This window comes from Cetorhinus maximus, chromosome 4 (assembly GCF_964194155.1).
Source record: "Cetorhinus maximus chromosome 4, sCetMax3.hap1.1, whole genome shotgun sequence".
Taxonomy (NCBI): Eukaryota; Metazoa; Chordata; class Chondrichthyes; order Lamniformes; family Cetorhinidae; genus Cetorhinus; species Cetorhinus maximus.
In genome coordinates, this window is record NC_135882.1 from 64080204 (window position 1) to 64102065 (window position 21862).

Here is a 21862-nt window from a genome sequence, read left to right on the forward strand (position 1 = left end):
GCCCCTTTTTATTTCTGAGCTCCTACTTGCCTCGCCGCCCCCTTCTCCCATTTGCGCCCCCCCCCTCACCCGCCTTGCCTTGCCGACCCCTACCCTCGCCCTGGAAATCTGAAGTTGAAGTTTAAAAAGACACGAGTGATTTCAAGGAAATTTTACTAACTACTAGTAAGTTGCCTGTGGTCAGTGATAAACAATGTATCTAACATTTTTGGACTATATTAATATGTGGAAATTGGATAATCTAGGACGCTATGGGGATCATGAAGAATTTTTTTGTAAAATGATGCGGATGGATCCGGGGTACTCTTTGACCAAGCATTGTACTTAAGGGCTGGAAAGCCACTTGTAGAAGAGGATTTGAATGGGGTTTTAACATGAGCAGGCAGTGTAGTGCCAGTGAGGCAGCGGTGTGGCCAACACATGGACCTCAGCTGTGATAAATCTGTAACTCAGTACAGGAATGCAGGTGTGGAGCTGTGACTGCAGAGGAGGGACAAATGGGATGTGGTGCTGCTAGAAACCTGAGTGAGATGGAAAATATGACCTTGGACTATATGCAGCTCATAAGAGAAGCCTGAAGGGAACTGAACATTAGTAGAGTCAGTAAAAACAGCCTACCGGTGCTAACATTTACAAGAGAGTTTGAACAAATGAAAAATGTCCCTCTTAATATTCCAAAAGTGGGAGCTTACCTGCAGTTGTAGAAAACTGCAGCAGGGAGAAGTAGCTTTGGTATTTAAAGGTAAATGACTGAGAGCCACAAAGATAAGCTGCTGCATAGTGAGTGGAGGGCTATATATGAAAGACCATTGTTGACCCAGGCAAAGAAGGAATGTCCATTACTAAGGTTGACTTTGGAAGATGACTTGAAATGAAAGTCAAAAATTGTAACAGAAAGGAATAAGTATATATGGATAGATAGATTTATAGTTGAAACTTCTCAACTGATTGCGAAGTTTAGTTCAAACAGCTCACTTCTGTCAATCAAACCTTTGAGAAAGCATCTATTTCAGAATCGGGAGCGATCTTGCTCATTAGCAATTAATGACAACTGTACACTTCCAACAGAATTCTTTGTTTCTGTTAAATGCTATATGCTTGTTTACGGTTTTCTTTACAAGACCTTTTTCCTGCAGTTGGAGATTTATTTAGAGAAATTAAGCAGATAACATATTTTTCTTGCTGCACCTTCTATTTAATTATAATACTGATTAAATTTACAAAAAAATAAATGTATTTCTTGTCCTTTGTCAGTTGGATTCGAGTGCTGACAGTGACCCCGGAGTTCTAATGAGCGCTCAGACGATCACCTCAGAAACTTCAAGTACTACAACCACTACACACATCACCAAGGTAATTCAGTTCTCATTCCAGACATGGAGCAGTTACTTTAGGAAAGATTTTGAACTTGTTGCCTGGGCATAAAACTAATCTTGCAGACAGACCAGACCACACAATATAGAAATGGCTTGAATTTCCTTCCCATTGAATTGATGATGGTCTTTTGCATTTCCTTTCCACTTTGCATGTTTGCTTGTTTTTCTTCTTGTTACAACATTTCAGGCTCCTTAACATACCCTAAAATGTTACAATACCTATTGTCTACGAATTCCTCTTGTCGTCAGGCAGTTTAAAGATTGAATTGCAGTGAACGGAGAGACCTACCTGCACCTGAGGCAGACTTCCTAGATCTGCCATTGCTCTCATATACAATCTACAGATCTACTTTATGGTATTAGAGTAGATGTGTCTTGGCATCTCTGCTTCTAGGAAGGGGCTTCTGCAGGTTGTTATTCTGACATCTTGTACAATCAGAACTGCAGTCCTGAGATGCTGGAATTTGAAGGAACCTAGATGTCAGTAATCTGCACACCAATTTGTACGTGACTAAACAACATGCATCTAGTACTGTTGCAATGGCTTGAGTTGTGATACTGTTGGCAGATGAGTATTACAAAACTTTCAGTTCTACGTGGAATCCAGAAGGTGTGCTGCACTGAGGAGGTGTATCAATGAAATGCAGTGAAAGAGCTGTAGATTTGTTTGAGAACCTGGCATAGGAGAGAAGTAAATGTGGAGCAGGTTAACAATCAACGCTCTTCTAATAAGCAACTTTGGGCTAGCTATCTAATACATGGTGCTGTTAGTTAATCTTATTTTAGCAGATTTTGCTTCAATAACTGAGGTCATGAATTCTACATTATAACCATCTCTAAAGGAATCTTCCTAACATCATCATTAGTTCCTTTTGTGATTATCTAACAATTGTGTTATCTCATCGACCAGTGGAAGTAGTCCATCATCATTCACCCTACATTGGCTCCCAATTAAATAACGCCTCAGTTTTAAAATTCCCAACCTTGTTTTCAGGTCCCTCCATAGCCTGGCCCCTCCCTATCTCTGTAATTTCCTCCAGCCCTACAACCCTCCGTGATACCTGCACTTCTCCAATTCTGTTGTGTTGAGCATCCTCAGTTTCAAACACTACACCATTGGCAGTCATGTCTTCAGCCTTAAACTGTGGAATTTCTTCCCTAAACCTCTGCACATCTCTCCCTTGCTTTCTTCTTTTAAGAGACTTCTTAAAATGTGCCTCTTTAACCAAATTTCTGGTCACAGAACCTACTATCTCCTTTTTAGGTTGGTGTCAAATTTTGTTTTACAATGCTTCTATGAAATGCCTTGTAATGTTTTACCATGTTAAAATTGCTATGTAAATACAAGGAGTAGTAGTAGTAATTATTGTAGTAGTAGTAGTAGTAATTATTGTAGTAGTAGTAGTAGTAATTATTGTAGTAGTAGTAATTATTGTAGTAGTAGTAATTGTAGTAGTTGTTAATTCAAACTCCTTTTATGGGTGGTCAGACTATTTACAGGAGCAATTGACATCATTGAACCTGAGAAGGTATCTATAGAACATCCATTCTCATTGCTCTGTATCTAATTATATTGTACTGGGACCCAGAAGTGTAACAATGTGAGAAATGGATGTCTTTTTAAAGGTTTTGGGGAATATTGTGTTATTATGCAGAAAAAGCTATGTGTGTGTGTATGATTCAGTTAAGCTGGGCAGAGATTATTAAGAGACATGTTGTCTGGGGGCATTTAAAACATGAAAAGGATAGAAGCGTTAGGTTTAAGATACAAGTAAATAGGCTAGATCTAACATTTTAATTTTTAGTAAGTTGAGAGTTTGTTTGAAGATCAAAGGGGAATCAGAGGTGAAAAAGAAACATGTTTGCATTTTGCAGGAGCTCCATAAGTAAGTAGAAGCAGGGGTATTATATTTTATTGATCCGAAAGCAAAGACAAGATAGAGACATGTAGGATTTTATATTTGGAAGGATTTGAGTTTCAAGGAGGTGAGAGAACAATAGAACCAAAGATGAAAGCAGAAAAAAATGTATTTTAAAGTTACTGTGGGGAACTTAGAGTAGCTATGGCTATAGTTGTTTGAGTTGGAACTGCTGGAGCTGGGAGAGTTGCAGTTTGAATCAACCATCCAGTCAAGCCAAGAAAGTCTTAGGCCACAAAAAGCAGTTTTATTCTGAAGTTTGGTTTTCCACAGCAGAGTGGAAGTGAGTTACAGGTCATGTGTTATGCCTTTATTGAAGCTACAGCCATTTGCCTTGGGTAATATTACTGGATTTCTTATAGTTAAACATCTATAAGGAAGTGTTGCCTGGAAGGTGTTTACTTGTGGGTCTGACCAAGTAAAGAGTTATTTTGGGGGGAATGTTTGTAAGACTAACCTTAATTGTGCAACTGTAATCTTGCATGCTTAAGTTTTCTTTTATTCTTGTTAATAAAACTTTTAATTTTTAAAATCCCAAAAGTGTTACTGGACTTCTTACAGCTGAGATAAGAACGGCATCTTCTTGTTTTCAGAATACCGAAAAAAGGGTATGGCCCATAAGCTGAGTTTCCCTCCGGGATTTGGTTTGCGCAGCAATAACACCGGCTGTGGTCATAACGAACAGTGCAACAATAAAACACCCTTGAGATCCGTTTGAATATTTCTTCAGTCTCTTTGACTGAGGACTGAGTTCATGCTAAATGTGACATAAATTGGTTCAATTCATAAATTGCTTTATCCCACAGTAAAGTGAAATGTAATGACTAACCAGCGTGATCAGAGTTGCTTCATTCAGTCAGTACATCTTAAATTTGAAGAATGATATTAGAACATGCAATGCTATCTCATTTCTTGTGTTGTCTTCCTTAGAATAATCTCTGTATCCTGTCCTACAACCCTGAGACATAACCACTGTCCTTTTTACTGCCTGATGGCTTATGCAGCCCTATTCCAACAACCAGACTATCTTCTTCCATATATGTTTTCTGCTTTACTTAAATGCCTGTTTGCTGTGTCAATCATTAAACCTATTACCACCAGTGTCCCCCCCACCCCTCTTCCTGCCGAACGGAGTCCACTAGCCTGATCTGTGATCATTGCTTAGTTAAAATGAATAAGATTTCCACAGCAGCGGAGTGAACAGTCATTGGAATGTCATTCTCTTCATTTCAGATGCCCAACTGAAACTCAGTACAAACCAAATGAGCAGTATTTATGCACACGCTAAAACGCACCATCATCTTGTGCATCTGTTCTCAAGTCCTGCAGGTAGTTTACAAAGCATTCAAGAAGCTCTGAAAAAGAGTCAAATGGACTCAAAACTTTAACTCTATTTCTCTCCCCACAGCTGTTGCCAGACCTGCTGAGTTTTTCCAGCATTTTTTGATTTGATTTCAGATTTCCAGCATCCACAGTATTTTGCTTTCTTCATTACACAGCATTGAGCCTGGTTATCATTTGTTGCCATGAGTGATGCAATAGCCCTGTGTGGAAAGGCTGCCTGAGGTGCTATGACACTCCTCCTCACATCAATCTCATGCAGCAAGCCCATGTTAAACTATCAAACAGGCTCTGGTCTTCTATTGCTTACCCAGAGATCCCATTTTTGTCCTGCTACATTGGGCTTGCTTTATTTTTAACCACACATACATGTGTATGCACACCTCTCTTCTCACTTCCCCCACCCCATCTTGGCAGTGGCCAATAAACATTTAAAACTCATTTTGCTGCTTTTATAAGCTGATGGTGGAATTGTAGGGGGTTGATTTTAGACACTGCAGATGCTGGGCACATAGTATGATCCTACCACCTTCCCAGTGTCATCAGTGTAAGGTCTGGGCAGTCCTGATGATTGGGCCTCATTAGTGTAGCCTCAGTAAGCTGTGGGTGTTGTTCAGAAATGGAGAAGCAGCATGAGAGTCAGGGGAATGGGAATTCTGGTAGCTCCACCTGGCTCCACAAAAATCAAGGTAAAAGGGAGAAAAATGTTACCCTTTCCTGAGAGGCCTGCAGCAGTTCCGTTGAGGACCGGTGAAGTATCATGGGTGAAGTGTATGTTGCATTGAAATCCTATATACGTCATAAGACTTGAATTAACTTATTGGAATGAGGCTTTTACCTAAAACAGGTGGGTGCTTTGGCCTCCCATGCAGAAGCCACCAGAAAAGTGGCTAAAGGCAGAAATGGAGCAGTAAGTACAGCCCTGTGATGTTTAGGCCACCATCTCTTGTTTCTGCACAAAGAAGTAACTTAAAAATCTGTCCCTGGAGTAGCAAAAGGAGTAGAGGAGGTTGTACTGAAGAGAAGTTTTCAAAGGATACTTTCTGTCTTCAAAAAAAAACCCAAAAGAATGCTGAACAGATTTGGGAAGAAGATAGTGGAGGCACGAACCATATTTCTTTTAAGTTTGGATACAACAATTGTGCCAATTGCTCAGGGAATGGTAAATGTTACACCCCTAGTCAAAAAAGGAGAAACCGATAAGCCAGCAAGTTATAAGCCACTTGGTTTTATCTTAGTTGCAGATGAGCTTCTAGAAGTGATGTTCTTCAGCGATCCACGCTGGAATTTTTTTGTTTTCAACTTGTACAAATAATTTGGTTATAGGTACCAGAAGAATGGTTTTGAATTTTGTTGATATCAAATTAGGGGTCTTGGTAAACTCTTAAGATTGCTGAAGACCCAACGGCTAGGAGAATCGGCAAATCAGTGACTGAGGCAGAGAAATGTGACATTTATCTCTTGGAAATAATAACATTGAAAAGCAATAAACCTGAAATAGTAAGACTCTTTACAGAGTGGAGAGCTGGAATGATCTAGTTGTGCCTAGAAGTTCATCTGCAACTAAGATAAAGCCAAGTGGCTTATAAGTTGCTGGCTTATCGTTTTCTCCTTTGTTGACTAGGGCTGTTAACATTTACCATTCCCTGAGCAATTGGCAAAATTCTTGTATCCAAATCTTAAAAAAATATATATGGTTAGTACCTCCATTATCATCTTCCCAAATCTGTTCAGCATTCTGAGAGACATAGCTCTGGCCTTGGCTGTTTGTTTACTTTGGAAAGCAGAAAAGCAAAATATTGTGAATGCTGGCAATCTAAAATTAAAACAGAAAATGCTGAAAATGTTCTGGCAGCATCGGTAGAGAGAGAGAAACCAAGTCAACTCTTCCGATCAATGACCATTTCATTGACCTGGGAAGTTAACTCAATTTCTCTCTCTACAGATGCTGCCAAACCTGCTGTGTATTTCCAGCATTTTCTGTCTTTGAAAAGTAGAACTGCAGAAAGAAAAGGCTTTATAAAGGCAAATAGGATTTCTGGTTTTATACATAGGGGCCTTGATGGAAGTGATCTTGAATTTGTACAAGACACTGGTTAGGCTACAGTAAATTTATTGCAAGCAGTACTGTACATTGCAACTATAGGAAGGATATCAGAGCCATGAAACCCTAATTCAGCACACACCGGGGATTAGCCTATGACTTTGTACAAAACCAGCCAATAAATTTATCCAGCATATTAGTTGTAATTGAGAATTTCATTAACCTTGAAGCTACTGACTGTACTCGACTTTCTGTTTATAGACTGTGAAAGGAGGAGTTTCAGAAACACGCATTGAGAAACGAATTGTCATTACAGGAGATGCTGACATTGACCATGATCAGGTAGGTTAACACTTCAGTGTGGTCACAATGCATTTAAGTAGGCTATTAAGTAAAATGGATTATATATTTAAGAGATCAATTTAGTATATAGAAACTCTACTAGCAAAAAGGCACTAAAATCTGCATGCTTTGTAATTAAATTCGGCAATTGCATTTCAAATTAAAGGAGCTGTAAGTCATAGCATGGCACCTCTGGTAGATTAATAGAATGAATTTGTGGGTAAAACCATGAACAGAATAAAGAAATGACTTTCAGATTTCACTTTTATTTTAATCAATTCTTGAAACTTTGCTGTACTTTGCAGGGGGAGGTGGGGGAAGAGGGTGATGGGGTTTGAGAGCAGCTCCAGCTACACTGATCTAATGCATCTACCAAGGCAGAGTTTTCTGACAGAGGGCAAAAGCTGACTTGTGAGCATGGAAGCTGGTGAAACAAAAATAAAATTCCCACCCTCAAGAGGGATGCATCAAGTTTATATGTATATTTAGCACACAAACGTGTGACGTACTGCTCCTTCTAGTAGAAATTTTAAAATTTTTGTTTAATCATTTCCATCAATGAAGTAATTGAGAAAAATTCATCATAATTATCCATCCTGCTTCTGATCATGCATGTCCCACCTACTGTTTTTATACCTCGGGGGCTTTCTTTGGGTTAGGCCCTGGCTCAGGCAATTAAAGAGGCCAAAGAGCAGCACCCTGATATGTCTGTGACCAAAGTAGTGGTACACAAAGAGACAGAGATCACGCCAGAAGACGGAGATGATTGACCACAGGTAAGAACAAACTGCATCCGCCTGGTATTTTACAAGCTGCTGTGCAGTACCGTAGTGCTCTCCGCACACCTTTGATTTTAATTTGCAGCTTTTAACTCTATAACCCATAGGCAAGTGCTTTGGGATGCTTTATTAACACCTTCAGTTACAAGTTATGGGGATATGTATATATATGGGATCTTACAGCTTTAAAATATTGTGAATATTACAACGAAAGATGCCCATAATGTAATTTGGCTAAGGAGAACAAAGCTGTATCAGTGCAGTTAGCTAGATACATTAGTACCAGATCTGGTTTTGGTATTTAATGGATTACTCTGGGGGAATCAAAAAAAATATTTATGCAGAACTTCTCTCCAAGAGATTAGGTGAATGGGGTGTTTGGAAATAGGTTTTGCGCTGACTGGCCTTTCTCTTCAAATGCTTTATTTTCCAATATAAATGCAGTTATGATCTAATTTGTGCATTATTGCCTTATATTGTAATGGTTATCAATCAAACTTGCTCCAGAATGCATAAGAATATAAAATGGTTTGATGCTGATCCAGTATAGTCCTATTTTGTTTCATAATAGCAAAACAGATCACTAATACATTACTCATACCTCAAACATTTGAGTATTGGCTAAACAGTATACTAAAGCCTAAGCTCAAATCTTAGGACTAATGGACATTAAAATTTGGCAGTTGAGTGAAGTTTAACAGTTCCCTGGAAGACTTCAAGACAGAATGCCACACGTAAACTATGGAAGGGATTCATCTCTGAGGTGTTGGTGGTTTGGCTGCAGGTTAAACTTGAATTGCACTTTTATCAGTTACAGATCAGCATTAATTGTCATCCTGAATATGTCTGCAGTTTGTCTGGGTCAATCTTGCTATGTCCTTGAGATGAAGGAGAGTATGTGATAATGAGCAGTATAAATGTTAAAGGAAGTATTTGTTAGAATTAGTATGAAGAGCTCGTAAGGGAGTTCATTGACTTGTAAGCACTGTATACTATAGACAACTATGGGTTAAAGAGTGATTTGTGTGCCTGCTTCTGGTTATTTGAAGAAACTGTGATGCCCACCCTCCCCAGTTTCACTGGTGTGACTTCCTACTATGCTTTTGCATGCGCTAAATCATAACATTTTTATGCCATAACCATTTCATTTTTTAAATCTGGAAATAAAACTTTATAAAGTATTAAGCCCGTATTAGGAACATAGGAACAGGAGAAGGCCATTCAGCTCATCGAGCCTGCTCTGTCATTCAATACGATCATGGCTAATCGAACACTTCAATGCCTTTTACCCACACTATCCCCATAATCCTTTACATTATTGTTAATCAGAAATCTATCAATCTCTACCTTAAACATACTCAATGACTGAGCTTCCACAGCCGTCTGGGGTAGAGAATTCCAAAAATTCACAACCCTCTGAGTAAAGAAATTTCTCATCTTGGTCCTAAGTGGCTTCCCCCTTATTTTAAAATTGTGCCCCTTGGTTCTAGACTCCCCAACGAGGTGAAATATCTTACCTGCATCTACCCTGTCTATTCCTTTAAGTATTTTGTAGGTTTCAATGAGATCACCTCTCATTCTTAGAAACTCTGGAGAATACAGGCCCAGTTTCCCCAATCTCTTTTCATAAGACAGTTCTGCCATCCCTGGAACAAGTCTGGTGAATCTTTGTTGCACTCCCTCTGTGGCAATAATGCCCTTTGAGGTAAGGGGACCAAAACTGCACACAGTACTCCAGGTGCGGTCTAACCAAGCTTCTATACAATTGAAGCAAGACTTCACTACTCCTGTACTCAAATCCTCTTGCGATAAAGGCTAACATTCCACTAGCCTTCCTAATTACCTGCTGCACCTGCATGTTAGCTTTCAGTGACTTATGGAAAAGGACACCCAGGTCCCTTTGAACATCCACACTTTCTGATATCTTACCATCTAGGAAATACTCTGCACATCTGTTCCTTCTACCAAAGTGGATAAACTCACATTTTTCCATATTATATTCCATCTGCCATGTTCTTACCCACTCTTTAAAGGCTGCATCTTCTGGTCGGCGAGCAAGAGGCGGAGCCTGCTCGCCGACGCATAAAATGATGGGGGGTGACATCGGGCGTGCGTCCCAACGTCACCCCACGTTATTTAGATTTTCAGTTCAGCGGGCGCACAGCCGAGTCGGCTGCGTGCCCGCTGAACTGTCAACAGCCACTTAAGGCCTTTGAAAAACTAATTAAGCCAATTAATGGACCTGCCTGTCCAACCTTAAGGTTGGCGGGCAGGCCTGGAGCCCAGGCAGCCTTCTGAAAAAGCATGAAACCTCATCCATGGGCGGGATGAGGTTTCATGAGGGATTTAAAAATTTCAGAATATTTTAAAATAAAAGTTATGGACATGTCCCAACTCATGTGACAGTGTCACATGAGGGGACATGTCAGTAAAATTTTTTCTATTCTTCAAACTGACTTTCACATTTGAGCTGATCTCCCTGAGGCAGCACTTTGCCTCAGGGAAATCTGTGCTCTTTTGCGCACATGCGCGTAGGAGCGCGCTCCCAACTCAGGGAATTCCCCACCCCCCCGCCTGCACAGGGAGTGCACAGCGCTTCCGAGCGGACATCAGGCCTTAATTGGCCTGCCCACGTAAAATGGCAGCACGCCCCCAACTGGAGGCACCAATCGGGAATGCTCCCACACATCATCCCCCCCCCCCCAAAAACGGGGGGAAAATCTTGTTCTAAATCTGTCCAAATCCTCCTGTAGCTGCTTTACATCTTCCTCACGACACACATTCCCACCTAGCTTTGTATCACCCATGAACTTGGAATTATTACATTGGTCCCCACATCCAAATCATTGATATATATTGTGAACAGCTGGGGCCCAAGTACTGATCCTTGCGGTATCCCACTGGTCACAGCCTGTCAACGCGAGAATGACCCGTTTATTTCTACTCTCTGTTTTCTGCCTGTTAGCCAATCCTTAATCCATGCCAGTATATTGCCTCCTATCCCACGTGCTCTTATTTTGCTAATCATCCTCCTGTGGGGGACTTTATCAAAAGCCTTCTGAAAATCCAAGTATACTACATCCATCGACTATCCTTTATCAATTTTGTTAGTAACATCCTCAAAAAAAAACTCCAACAAGTTCATCAAACATGATTCCCTATTCGCAAATCCATGCTGACTATGCCCAATCAGATCATGATTATCCAAGTATCCATTTATCACATCCTTTATAACAGATTCTAGCATTTTCCCTACTACTGATGTAAGGCCAACAGGTCTGTAGTTCCCTGTTTTCTCCCTCCCTCCCTTCTTAAATAGTGGGGTGACATTTGCTACTTTCCAATCTTCAGGAACCATTCCTGAATCTATAGAATTTTGGAAAATAATCACTATTGCATCCACTATCTCTATAGCAACCTCTTTGAACACTCTGGGATGCAGATTATCAGGTCCCAGGGACTTGATCAACTTTCAGTCCCATTAATTTCTCCAATACAACCTTCTTTCTTATACTAATTTACTTCAACTCCTCATTCTCCCTTGTCCCTTAAGATCTCTAAATCTGAGAGATTTCCTGTATCTTCCTCAGTGAAAACAAACAGAAAGTAATCATTTAGTTTCTCTGCCATTTCTCTATTCCCCATTATAAATTCTCCTGACTCTGTCTGTAATGTCTTAGCCAAACACTTCCTTTTTACATGCCTATAGAAGATTTTACAGTCTGCTTTTGTTTTTTTGCTAGATTGCATTCATATTCTATTCTCCCTTTCTTTACCAGTTTCTCGGTTTGTCTTTGCTGTATTCTAAAAATTCCCAATCCTCAGGCTTACTACTATTTCTGGCAACTTTATAAGCCTTTTCATTTAATCTTATACAATCCTTAACTTCCAGCCATGGTTGACTGACTCTTTTTGCATTTTTGCACCTTGAAGGAATGTATAGATGCTGTAAGCTATGGAATAGTTCTTTGAAGACTGTCCATCGCCTATGTACAGTTATACCTTTTAATGTATTTTCCCAATCCACCTCAGCCAACTTGTCCCTCATGCCTTCATAATTTCCTTTATTCAACACCCTTCAGTGAACTACTTCACTTTCAAACATAATGTAAAATTCTATCATATTGTGGTCACTCATCCCTGAAGGCTCTTTTACAACAAGATTATTAATTAGCCCTTTTTCATGACATAATACTAGATCTAAAATAGCCTGTCCTCTAGTCGGCTCCTCAACATACTGCTCTAGAAAACTATCCCTAACAACTCCAGAAACTTATCTTCCACAGCATTAGTGCTCAATTCCTTTACCCAGTCTATATGCAGATTGAAGTCACCCATGATTACTGTATTGTTACATGCTACATGCTTCTCTCATCTCCTGATTAATACCATGCCCCACATTACCACTACTGTATGGTGGCTGATAAACAACTCCAACCAACGTCTGCTGCCCTTTGCTGTTTCTTAGCTCTACCCAAACAGATTCCACATACTGTTCTTCTGATCTGAGATCCTCCCTTACTAATTCACTGATCCCATCCCTTATTATCAGCGCAACTCCATTCCTTTCCCTTCTTGTCTGCCCTTCCTAAACATTGAATATTCAGTTCCCAGCCTTGGCCACCATGCAGCCATGTTTCTGTAATGGCAATTATATCATACCCATTTACCTCTATTTGTGCCTTTAGATCATCTACCTTATTGCAAATGCTGCGTGCATTCAGGTAGAGTGCCCTTAACTTTGTCTTTTTGCGATCGTTCCACGTTCGAAGCATACTCAATGCTCTGCTTTGTTTCTCCTGCCTTCTGGTCTCACTACTTCCTGTTACCAACTTTACTTTCTTCCAATTTGGCCCACCCCTCAGGTTTGCACCCCCCGACAAGCTAGTTTAAACCCACTCCAACAGCATGAGCAAATCTCCCTGCGAGTATATGTAACCTGTACGGCTTGTACAGGTCCCACCTGCCCCAGGATGGGTCCCAATGCCTCAGAAATCTGATGCCCTCCCTCCTACACCAGTTCTCCAGCCATGTATTTAATCGATTTATCCTATTCTTATGCTCACTAACACCTAGCACTGGGAGTAATCCTGAGATTACTGCCCTTGAAGCCGTGCTTTTTAATTTCCTTCCTAACTCCCTGAAACCTGCTTTCAGGACCTCGCCCCATTTCCTACCTCTGTCGTTGGTACCGATGTGGACCACGACTTCTGGCTGATCCCCCTCCCCCGCTCTGTGACATCCTTGACCATATCTGTTTTGGGGAAAATGGACTGAGAAATCAGTAGTTAAATCCAGCAAGGCTCAAAAAAAATTAAGGTGTGGAAATTGTATGATCTTTTCACTTAGTGTTTTTAAAAAAAAACTTAGCTGAACTGTATGAAATACTTCTATAAAAATTCACTTAACAAAAGTCCTTGTCATTATTTCTCCATCAAAATCAAAAAAGGTAACTCAAAATTATTTTCATTCAAAAAGCTTATTTTGAAAATTGGCTCATGGTTCAACACCATCAGTTTATATTGGCAGGAATTTGCTGAAAACTTATGTCATAATAATGGTTGTCCATACAGTGTGTGCCATGACTAAGGCATAGATCTTCCGGAAAATTTGGTATAGATTACTCGAGCACAAAACCAAACTTTCCTGCCTGCTGTGACCCTCGCCAAAGTAGAATTCCATTATCTAAGCTTCACCCACTGCGCTCTCTGCCCCTGCACCACCCCAACTTTGATCGCCTCTTCCACATAGACTGGATCGGAATGATTCTGGTGACCTGACAGCGAAGTGATTTGTACTGAAGGAAGATAACTGCATTTTAGTTGGAGAATTTCAACAAGCTGGAAAAGCAGTGGCTTAGTAAGTGATTAATTAACTCAATGGCAGATATATTGAGTGGAATAAGCAAAAATTGAGGTAGATATGTGCAGGTGGCAGAGCCAATCCAACACCCTGTTGTTGAAGATGTAGGACAATCCAATGCTTCGCTGCTGGCTGTGAAATAGATCAATAGCTTTTGAAATGTCAAACCACTGTTCTTTTAGCTCATCAGTTCATTCACCCCATCATGGAATACAAGATTTTAAATGAGTTGGTAGTAGATGTCGATCTACCTCCTGGGCATTTCCTGATCACTCTTTCTCATGGGATTCTTACAGTTCTCAGTAGATCCTTGATCAGCCAGCTCTGTTCATTCACTTAAGCTTTAGTACTTAATATTGAACTTTGTTTAAACACTCAAATAATTAATTTAATACACAAGGTATCCTATGCCATATCTATCTTAACTTTATATCTATTAGCACATGGGATCAATGCATTGACTGTAAGCTTTCAAATTTGAATCACCACTATCCTTGCTCTGATGTATTCTAATGAGTTCTCCAGAAATATAAATTCACCATTGGAGGATCAGTGTACACAATGGTCTCACTGATGATAATGTTCACGGCCAAGTATACTGTCCTAGCAAACAACAGGTCAATGAAAATTTTGGATATAAATTCACCACTGGAGGATTGGGTTACACAGCGGTCTGACTAATAATAATGTTCATGACCAAATGCACTGTTCCAGCAAATTACGGGTCAATGAAAAGCACTTTCCTGAAAAAAATATCTGTCCATATAGTATGGGAGAGATGATGTTGATATTTTTAAAACCACATCAATCATTCAAAGTACTGAAAGACAGAAACTGTTGGCTCACCTAAAAGCTCACCATGCAGCAACACCACATGTTGGATTGCTTTATTATAATCCAATAATGTAAAATATTATCATTGCATAAATAGATATAGCTTTGAGCATCATTTTAAAAGTATGTTGCAACTTCTCGCTTGTTTTAAAAAAGTTCTTTTTTTTACTTATGTGGCTGCCTAATAACAACACTGCATTTTGCTGTTATGGACTTTATTGGAAGTTTGCATTATCTATTTCTCTTTTAAGTGAGTCGCTTCTGCCGCACGCTGGGTTCTAGTTCTGTGTTTTTACATATCTCTTATTGTATCAATGTGTAAACATAACGTAGGATTTGCAATATATTTGTCATTTTTAAAAGCTTTTAACAATGTAATTTATTGATATTGAAAACGAATATTGCATAGTCTGTGCATTTTTATTCTTGTCTACAAAGTTATTGATAATCACAACAATCAATCTGTTCATTAATGGGCTTCTTGTTTCATTTTCTTTCCCAGGAGTAACCACATCTTCACAAAAGAAGTACTGCATACATATCATTAGGAATGATTTTGGAGTCTAAATGGAGTCATATACATGACTTCATTTGTCCTGAATCCATCCACTAATGACCTTTCGCATCAAGCATACTGGAGCACGTTGTATGAGGACCCTCTCACTAAATAAGAACATTGGCAAAAACCTCATTCCAGCATATCCAAACGGCAGATGAATATTGCATGATTAGAATAAACCTTTGTCACAAAAGGAATAATGAAAAAAGCATTTTCCAAATCCGTATAGTAAGGCATCCACATCTCTTAAGCTATCATTTTATCAGCAGGTTTAAACAACAAAGGATACATCGGATCATTAATGTTTTAAAAGAAATGGGAAAATCCTTCCTTTGACAGTTTAAAAGAAATACTATAGCTGATATTAAGATAAATAAGTTGGCAGTAATTCATTTTAATTGTACTTGGTTTCATTTATAAGCAAGTAACTTTCACCCCAAAGCTGGTGAAAAATGTTAATTGTTTTGAGGGATTATGTCATACCTTACAGTAGATGTGCCAATGGCAGTGCAAGTCCATATCTATTATCATACTAAGCAACTTGAAGCTTATAACTGGAAACCTTGATATACAATGGTAATGCCTGTGAAAACATAAATAACCTTACACAGATTAGAACAACTTGTTTTGCTGCATCTTGTGCTTTGTCAGCATAATTTGATGTCACCTAACAGATTTTTTTTAAAGAAGTATATATATATATATATAAATATATATTTTACTTGAATGATTTGGTTTTGTTAGATGAGCACATTCTTTTAAGTTAGATCCAAAGGGCCAGGTAGAGTAATCCATCAATAGTGGTAGATGTTGACTTCCTTTAGAGGAGATGTCAGTATTCCTTTTTAAACTGAGTCTGTTTTGCTCGGTTTATGTTGCAAGTGAATGTGTCTGCTCTAGAAGGAATTTCTCTGTTTACTACCTGTGACCTCTCCTTTTTCTTCATTGACTATGACGGCATTGATTCTTCATAAACACTCTGCATAGACTCCAGATTCAGAGCAAAGCCTTAAACTAAACAGAAAATAATAGCAAATCCCATTGAAAGCTTTCAAATCATGAAGCATTTATGATTTACAGAAGACCACACAGCTAACTAATAGGGTACTATACTTTCATTAAATTTTTTGCTGCAATGTAATAAATGTTGAATGTATGTTTCTTCATGGTGAAATAAAAGTGGTAAAGGCACCAACAGTCTGCTGTGTCTTATTTTGTTTGATAACAATTTGTAGTATTGTATGTTCCATTAAAATATTTGGGATTTTTTTAAGTAATGATGTCAAATGTTATTTAAAGCCACTTAATAATCCAGTTATCCGCCAAAAGTTTGGAAAAGCTGCGGGAGATTCAAAAGAGCTTTATAAAGTTAGCTATTATAGATTGTAGTATTTTAATATATTCATAATTTCTTTAAATTGCTTTTCTGTCTACAGTGTAAAACAATACCATGCATGGATGTTTCAAGTACAACGTACGCCCCAATACATTTATATTAGATAGCACAATATTGTAAAATAAATGGCAGTTACTGAAAAAGCAGATGCCAAAGAAGCTTCCCAGTACACATGCTATTGGTGATTACTAAACTTGCATTCTTTCATCATTAATTTAAAAATTAACTTATTTTGTTCTTAAAAAAAAAATGCAACACTGTAATACCCTTAATAGAAACGGAATGTACATTTCCGACATCATGGAGGTGAAATTGGTTAACAATGGCTTGTTGGCACAAACACGGTGCAGGGAACAATCCTAATTTAGAGGAAAAAGCCTAATTTACATCCAGTTTTGGGGGTGGAGCAGCAAAGGAGGGCTGGAGACAGGTAAACGGGGACCATTGATGGCCCTCATGATTGCTTTGCTCCAGGCTACACTTTTAGGCAAGTTTTTATTTTACTAAACTCATCTTATATGGTGGTGGGCTCCAGAGATTCCTGTAAGACCACACATGAACTTGGTTATTTTGATTGCAAAAAGCCCAGCCCTGGTACTGGCTGTGTTTAGGGCAGACCAATTTCAAGAAGGAGGTCCTGAAAGAGGCACTAAGACCCTATTTTCCCATGCAAAGTGATTACCACCTGTTTCAGGCATAGGTTTTGGATGTCTAGGCCTCAGTCTTTATTAATGTGGCAAGTGGTGTAATTCTGATATAGAATATCCAAATGGATATCACCCACCCTTTGGACACCTGTAAAATTAATTCCCTCCTATCATACTAACCTAATTCCATCTGCCCTCCTCATCTAAGTCCTATAAAGGAGACAGAGACTGAGTATTATGGATCCTAACCCATTTTTCCTGACTTTGACCTGTTTCCCAAGGAAGAAAAATCAAGAAAATTTATAAGTCTAAGTGGAAAGTTTAACTGTTCGATCAGTCAAACCAGTTGTCTGTCTGCAAAACAGAAGATATTATTCATCAGCCTATGCCTGAAACAGGTGGTAATCACTTTGCATGGAAAAATAAAGTTTTAGTGCCTGTTTCAGGACTGTTATGACACAGCTTTTGATAAAGTTGAGTTATTTAAAAATCCCAGAGGGAAACTTTAAACAACTGTCATAACCTATATTTTTGTTTTTGTATGTTTGAGATGCAGCTCTAAATTCAGGAATCAGACCACCAGTTCTTGAGACATTTTTATATCAAACTACCTGAGACATTTATTAATTTACACAAGTTAAAAATTACGCATGACTACAAATTACTACTATCATAACTTTTAACATTCACAAACTAATCTCTATTAAGGCAACAGAACCTATAGACTTTAAGCAGACACCAGGCATAGCATTATCACCTTACAAATTCTAAATGAGGTTCCTTTCACTTCGGTTCCTTTGCAGACACAGTGATACGCTTACAGGCTCTGATGTTGCATGCCTCTGCCCTGCACACACAAAACTACTATCGGTTACACCCAGCATATCTCATTGAATGTAAATTCCCATTGTATCACCGGCCCCTTTGAACTCCACCTCTTCTAACAATAAAATCCCTTTCATAGTACCACTTTTACTAGTAATATAAACATTGCTTGGTCTCTGCTAGCTAGGTGCCCGATTTCACTCCCCTTCTTGAATGCTCTATTCAACAAAATGCAAATGTACCTCTACCTCTCTACACCTCAAAACTAGTACACATCAAAGCACCTAGACTAGCTGGCTTTAATCCAATTAAGACACACACCCACAGACTAAACCTCTATTTAAAAAAATAATAATTTCCAGTAACATTATATACATTAATAGCTTCATGACATGCCCTCCCTATCGAAAAATTAATCATAATTCTAAAAGATGGCTTTATTTTAATAACCCATCTCGCACTATCTCCTATACTTATTAACTATTATATTACCATATGCATGCATTAATATAATGTATATATACACAAGTCCTTGGTATCAACAGAAGTCACTCCAGTTCAGTTTCTAGGTTTTTAAAAAAATGTCCCATTTTCTTTCAAGCTTCAAACTCTTGATATCGCATCCGCGAACAGATTTTCTCTTCCAGCAATATGTATAATCCGTAGATTAAATGGTTGTAATAATAGACGCTATCTGAAAGGCCTTGCACTTTTGTCTCAAAATTTGTCCAAAAACTTCAAAGAATTATGATCTGTATAAGCAAATGTTTCTGATTAATTGTTTGCAACGTAAATTTCAAAATGCTGCAATGCTAACATCAAACTCCAAAGTCTCTTTTTTGATTGTTGAATATCTTCCCTATTGTACATTCAGCTTCCTTGAAAAATACCCTATCGGTTTTTCAATTCCAGTGTTGTCATCTTGTAACAGTACAGTCCCAATGCCTATATTGCTTGCATCAACGGCCTACTTGAATTGCTTGGCATAATTGGGTATTGCCAAAACTGGTGCTGTAGTTAATACAGTTTTCAAACTATCGAATGACTTCTGACACTCCAGTGTCCATTGAAACTTCTTGTTCTTTTTTATAGTTCAGTCAATGGAGCAACCACTCGGCTAAAATTTGGTACAAATTTCCAGTAAAACCTACGTATGCCCAGAAATCTCAAAAGTTCTCGTTTTGTTGTAGGCACTGGGAAATCCACGATAGCCTTGACTTTCGCACCTCTCAGAGCCACCTTACCATGTCCAATGGTATGGCCTAGATATGTATCTTGTGCTTTTGCAAATTCACTTTTAGCCAAGTTCATCACCAAATTAGCTTCTTGTAGTCAAGTAAATAATTCTTCCAGATGCTGTAAATGCTCCTCCCACAACTGACTGAAAATGATTAGATGATCAATATAAACAGCACAATTGCTTAGAACTGCAACTACTTTGTTGGTCAACCTTTGAAATGTCACAGGTGCATTCTTCACACCAAATGGCATGACTATATAGTCCACTTGGCATGACAAAAGCTGACATCTTCTGTGCTCTCTCTGACAACGATACATGCCAATATCCTTTTAGCAAGTCACTATTTGTGATAAATTTCGATTGTCCCACTTTCTCAATGCAATTTTTCAACTTTGTTATGGGATATGAATCCGCTTTTGTCACCGCATTCACCTTTTAATAGTACACACACAGTCTTTGTGTTCCATCCGGTTTCAGTACCAGTACAATAGGCAAACTCCAGTTGATGCAACTGGACTCAATTATATCATTTTGAAGCATGAAATCAATTTATTTTTGTATTTGTGATAACTTTGCTGGATTTAATCAATAAGGATGTTGCCTTATTGAAGATGAAATTTCTGTACATACATCATGTAAAGCTAAATGTGTCTTTCCCAACTTATTTCCACAAATAGGTTTGTGTGACTGCAATAGCTTTTCCAAATAACTTTGACACTTGTTTGGAAAGTAACTCAATATTTAATTTAAGTTTTCAAACACCCCCTCATTATCCAATTTGATTAGAGGAAAATCAATTTCAGAGCCCTGCAGTTCTATCTCTTTCTCATCATCCATCGCCACTAATACCTCTTGTTGTTCCTCTTCCCTGTCAAAGTACTTTTAAAGCATATTTACATGACACACCCTCTGTTTCTTTTATCTGGAGTATTTACTAAATAATTTACTTCACTCAATTTCTTGCAATTCAATCCTGTAAGGCCCACTAAATCTTGCATTTAATGAATCAAACTTTAACAAAACTTTCTCTCCAGAAACAAAACTGAGTTTTAGCTTTATCTGCTTTCACTTTCATCACTTGTTGTGATATCTTTAAATGTTCCCTAGCCAACTCACATGCTTTGTTCAATCTTTCCCTGAAATTTGATATGTAATCCAGCAGAAAAGTTTCTGAATCTTGGCCAACCAATTTCAATGGAGCATTAGGAGCGTCTCTAATAGCAAATAACAAAGATGGAATTCGCGTATCCCAATCCTGTGCATAATCCTGACAGTATGCTCTTGTAATAGTTTTTAAAGTTTGACGCCATCTTTCCAGAGCTTCTTGTGACTCCGGATGATAAGATGTTGACTTAAACTGTTTTATCCTCAAACTGTTCATTACTTCCTTAAACAGCTACGACATGAAATTTGACTGCTGATCTGATTGTATTTCCTTAGGTAAACCATATCTTGTAAAATATTGAATTAACTCCTCCACAATCATCTTGGTTGCAATATTTCTTAAAGGCATCACTTCAGGAAAGCTGGTAGACCTATCCATTATTGTCAGTAAATACTGATTTCCACTTTTAGTCCTAGGGAGGGGTCCTACACAATCAATCATGACCCTGGTAAAAGGTTCTTCAAATGCTGGTATTGGGATTAAAGGCGCTGGCTTAATCTGCTTGTGGTTTTCCTGTTGTTTGACATGTATAACAAGTTCTACAGAATTTGACTACATTCCTATGCAATCCTGGCCAAAAAAAACCCTCTATCTTTTCCTGTGTTTTCCTAATTCCTAAATGTCCCCCCATTGGAATTTCGTGAGCAATCCTCAGGATCTAATTTCTATACCCTAATGGGATAATAATCTGATGCACCTCCCTCCAGCTTTCATTTGCTGAGACATGATCCAACTTCCATTTTCTCATTAAAATATCTCCTCAAAGATAATAACAGACTGGAATACATTTTGCTTCTGTTTCTGAATAATCTTTCTAATACAACTGTTTTAATTGCAAATCATTTTTCTGTAACTCCACTAACCTCTTTGAGTTAAACATTTCAGTTGAACTGTCCTGTATTCCTTCCTCCTGAACAATGTTATCAAACATTACCAGTTAATTGGACTTCAACATCATCATCTTGCCTTTGAGCTGCCTGCCTGTCTCTTTTGTCTTGTTCTTCCCTATGAGCCTTTGATCTCATTACAACACAATCAGGAAACAATCCAGGATGTTCCTTCTGTAACACCTCTGTTGAAAACACTTCTACAGGCTGCTCAACTACCATGGGTATCACTCACATTTGCGATCCAGCTATATCATTACCCAGAATAAATTGAATAAATTAATGGGCAAATTTTCCACCACTCCAACTATAACTTCACCTGTCTGCCGTTTGCTCGTTAAATTTACCTTCCACAATGGAATAGATTTAGCATCTCCATGAAACCCACTTATTATTTCCTGCTGCAATAGTCCCTTTGAACAACAAATATCACTATCCCACAACATTAGGGATTGACTAGCCCCTGTGTCTCTTAAAATTTTAACCTCTTTACCTACCTGTGCACATGGAAAGACTTTCCCTTCACACACAAAGTCTTTAAACATTTCTGCAACCTGCTCCTTAGGATTCTCTTGAGTAAATTGTGAATACATTCCCACTTTGCCTTTCACTGATTCTCCCTGTTTCACCTGTATGCAAAGCACTG

General features: G+C 38.5%; 1 protein-coding gene across 15 annotated transcripts in view; it reads left to right on the forward strand.

Moving 5' to 3' along the window:
* Positions 1–16247, forward strand: part of LOC144679648 (band 4.1-like protein 3) — a 299756-nt gene extending 283509 nt beyond the window's left edge. For 13 of the 15 annotated variants that reach the window (XM_078540247.1, XM_078540233.1, XM_078540244.1 and 10 more), the window contains 4 exons: positions 1255–1353; positions 6942–7022; positions 7682–7798; positions 15000–16247. In XM_078540247.1, coding sequence (XP_078396373.1) covers positions 1255–1353; positions 6942–7022; positions 7682–7792 — 291 coding nt within the window. In that variant the 3' untranslated portion in view covers positions 7793–7798; positions 15000–16247. The remainder of the gene's footprint in view (positions 1–1254; positions 1354–6941; positions 7023–7681; positions 7799–14999) is intronic. The other 2 variants (XM_078540241.1, XM_078540245.1) reach the window with 1 other exon arrangement.
* The last annotated feature ends 5615 nt before the right edge of the window (positions 16248–21862 follow it).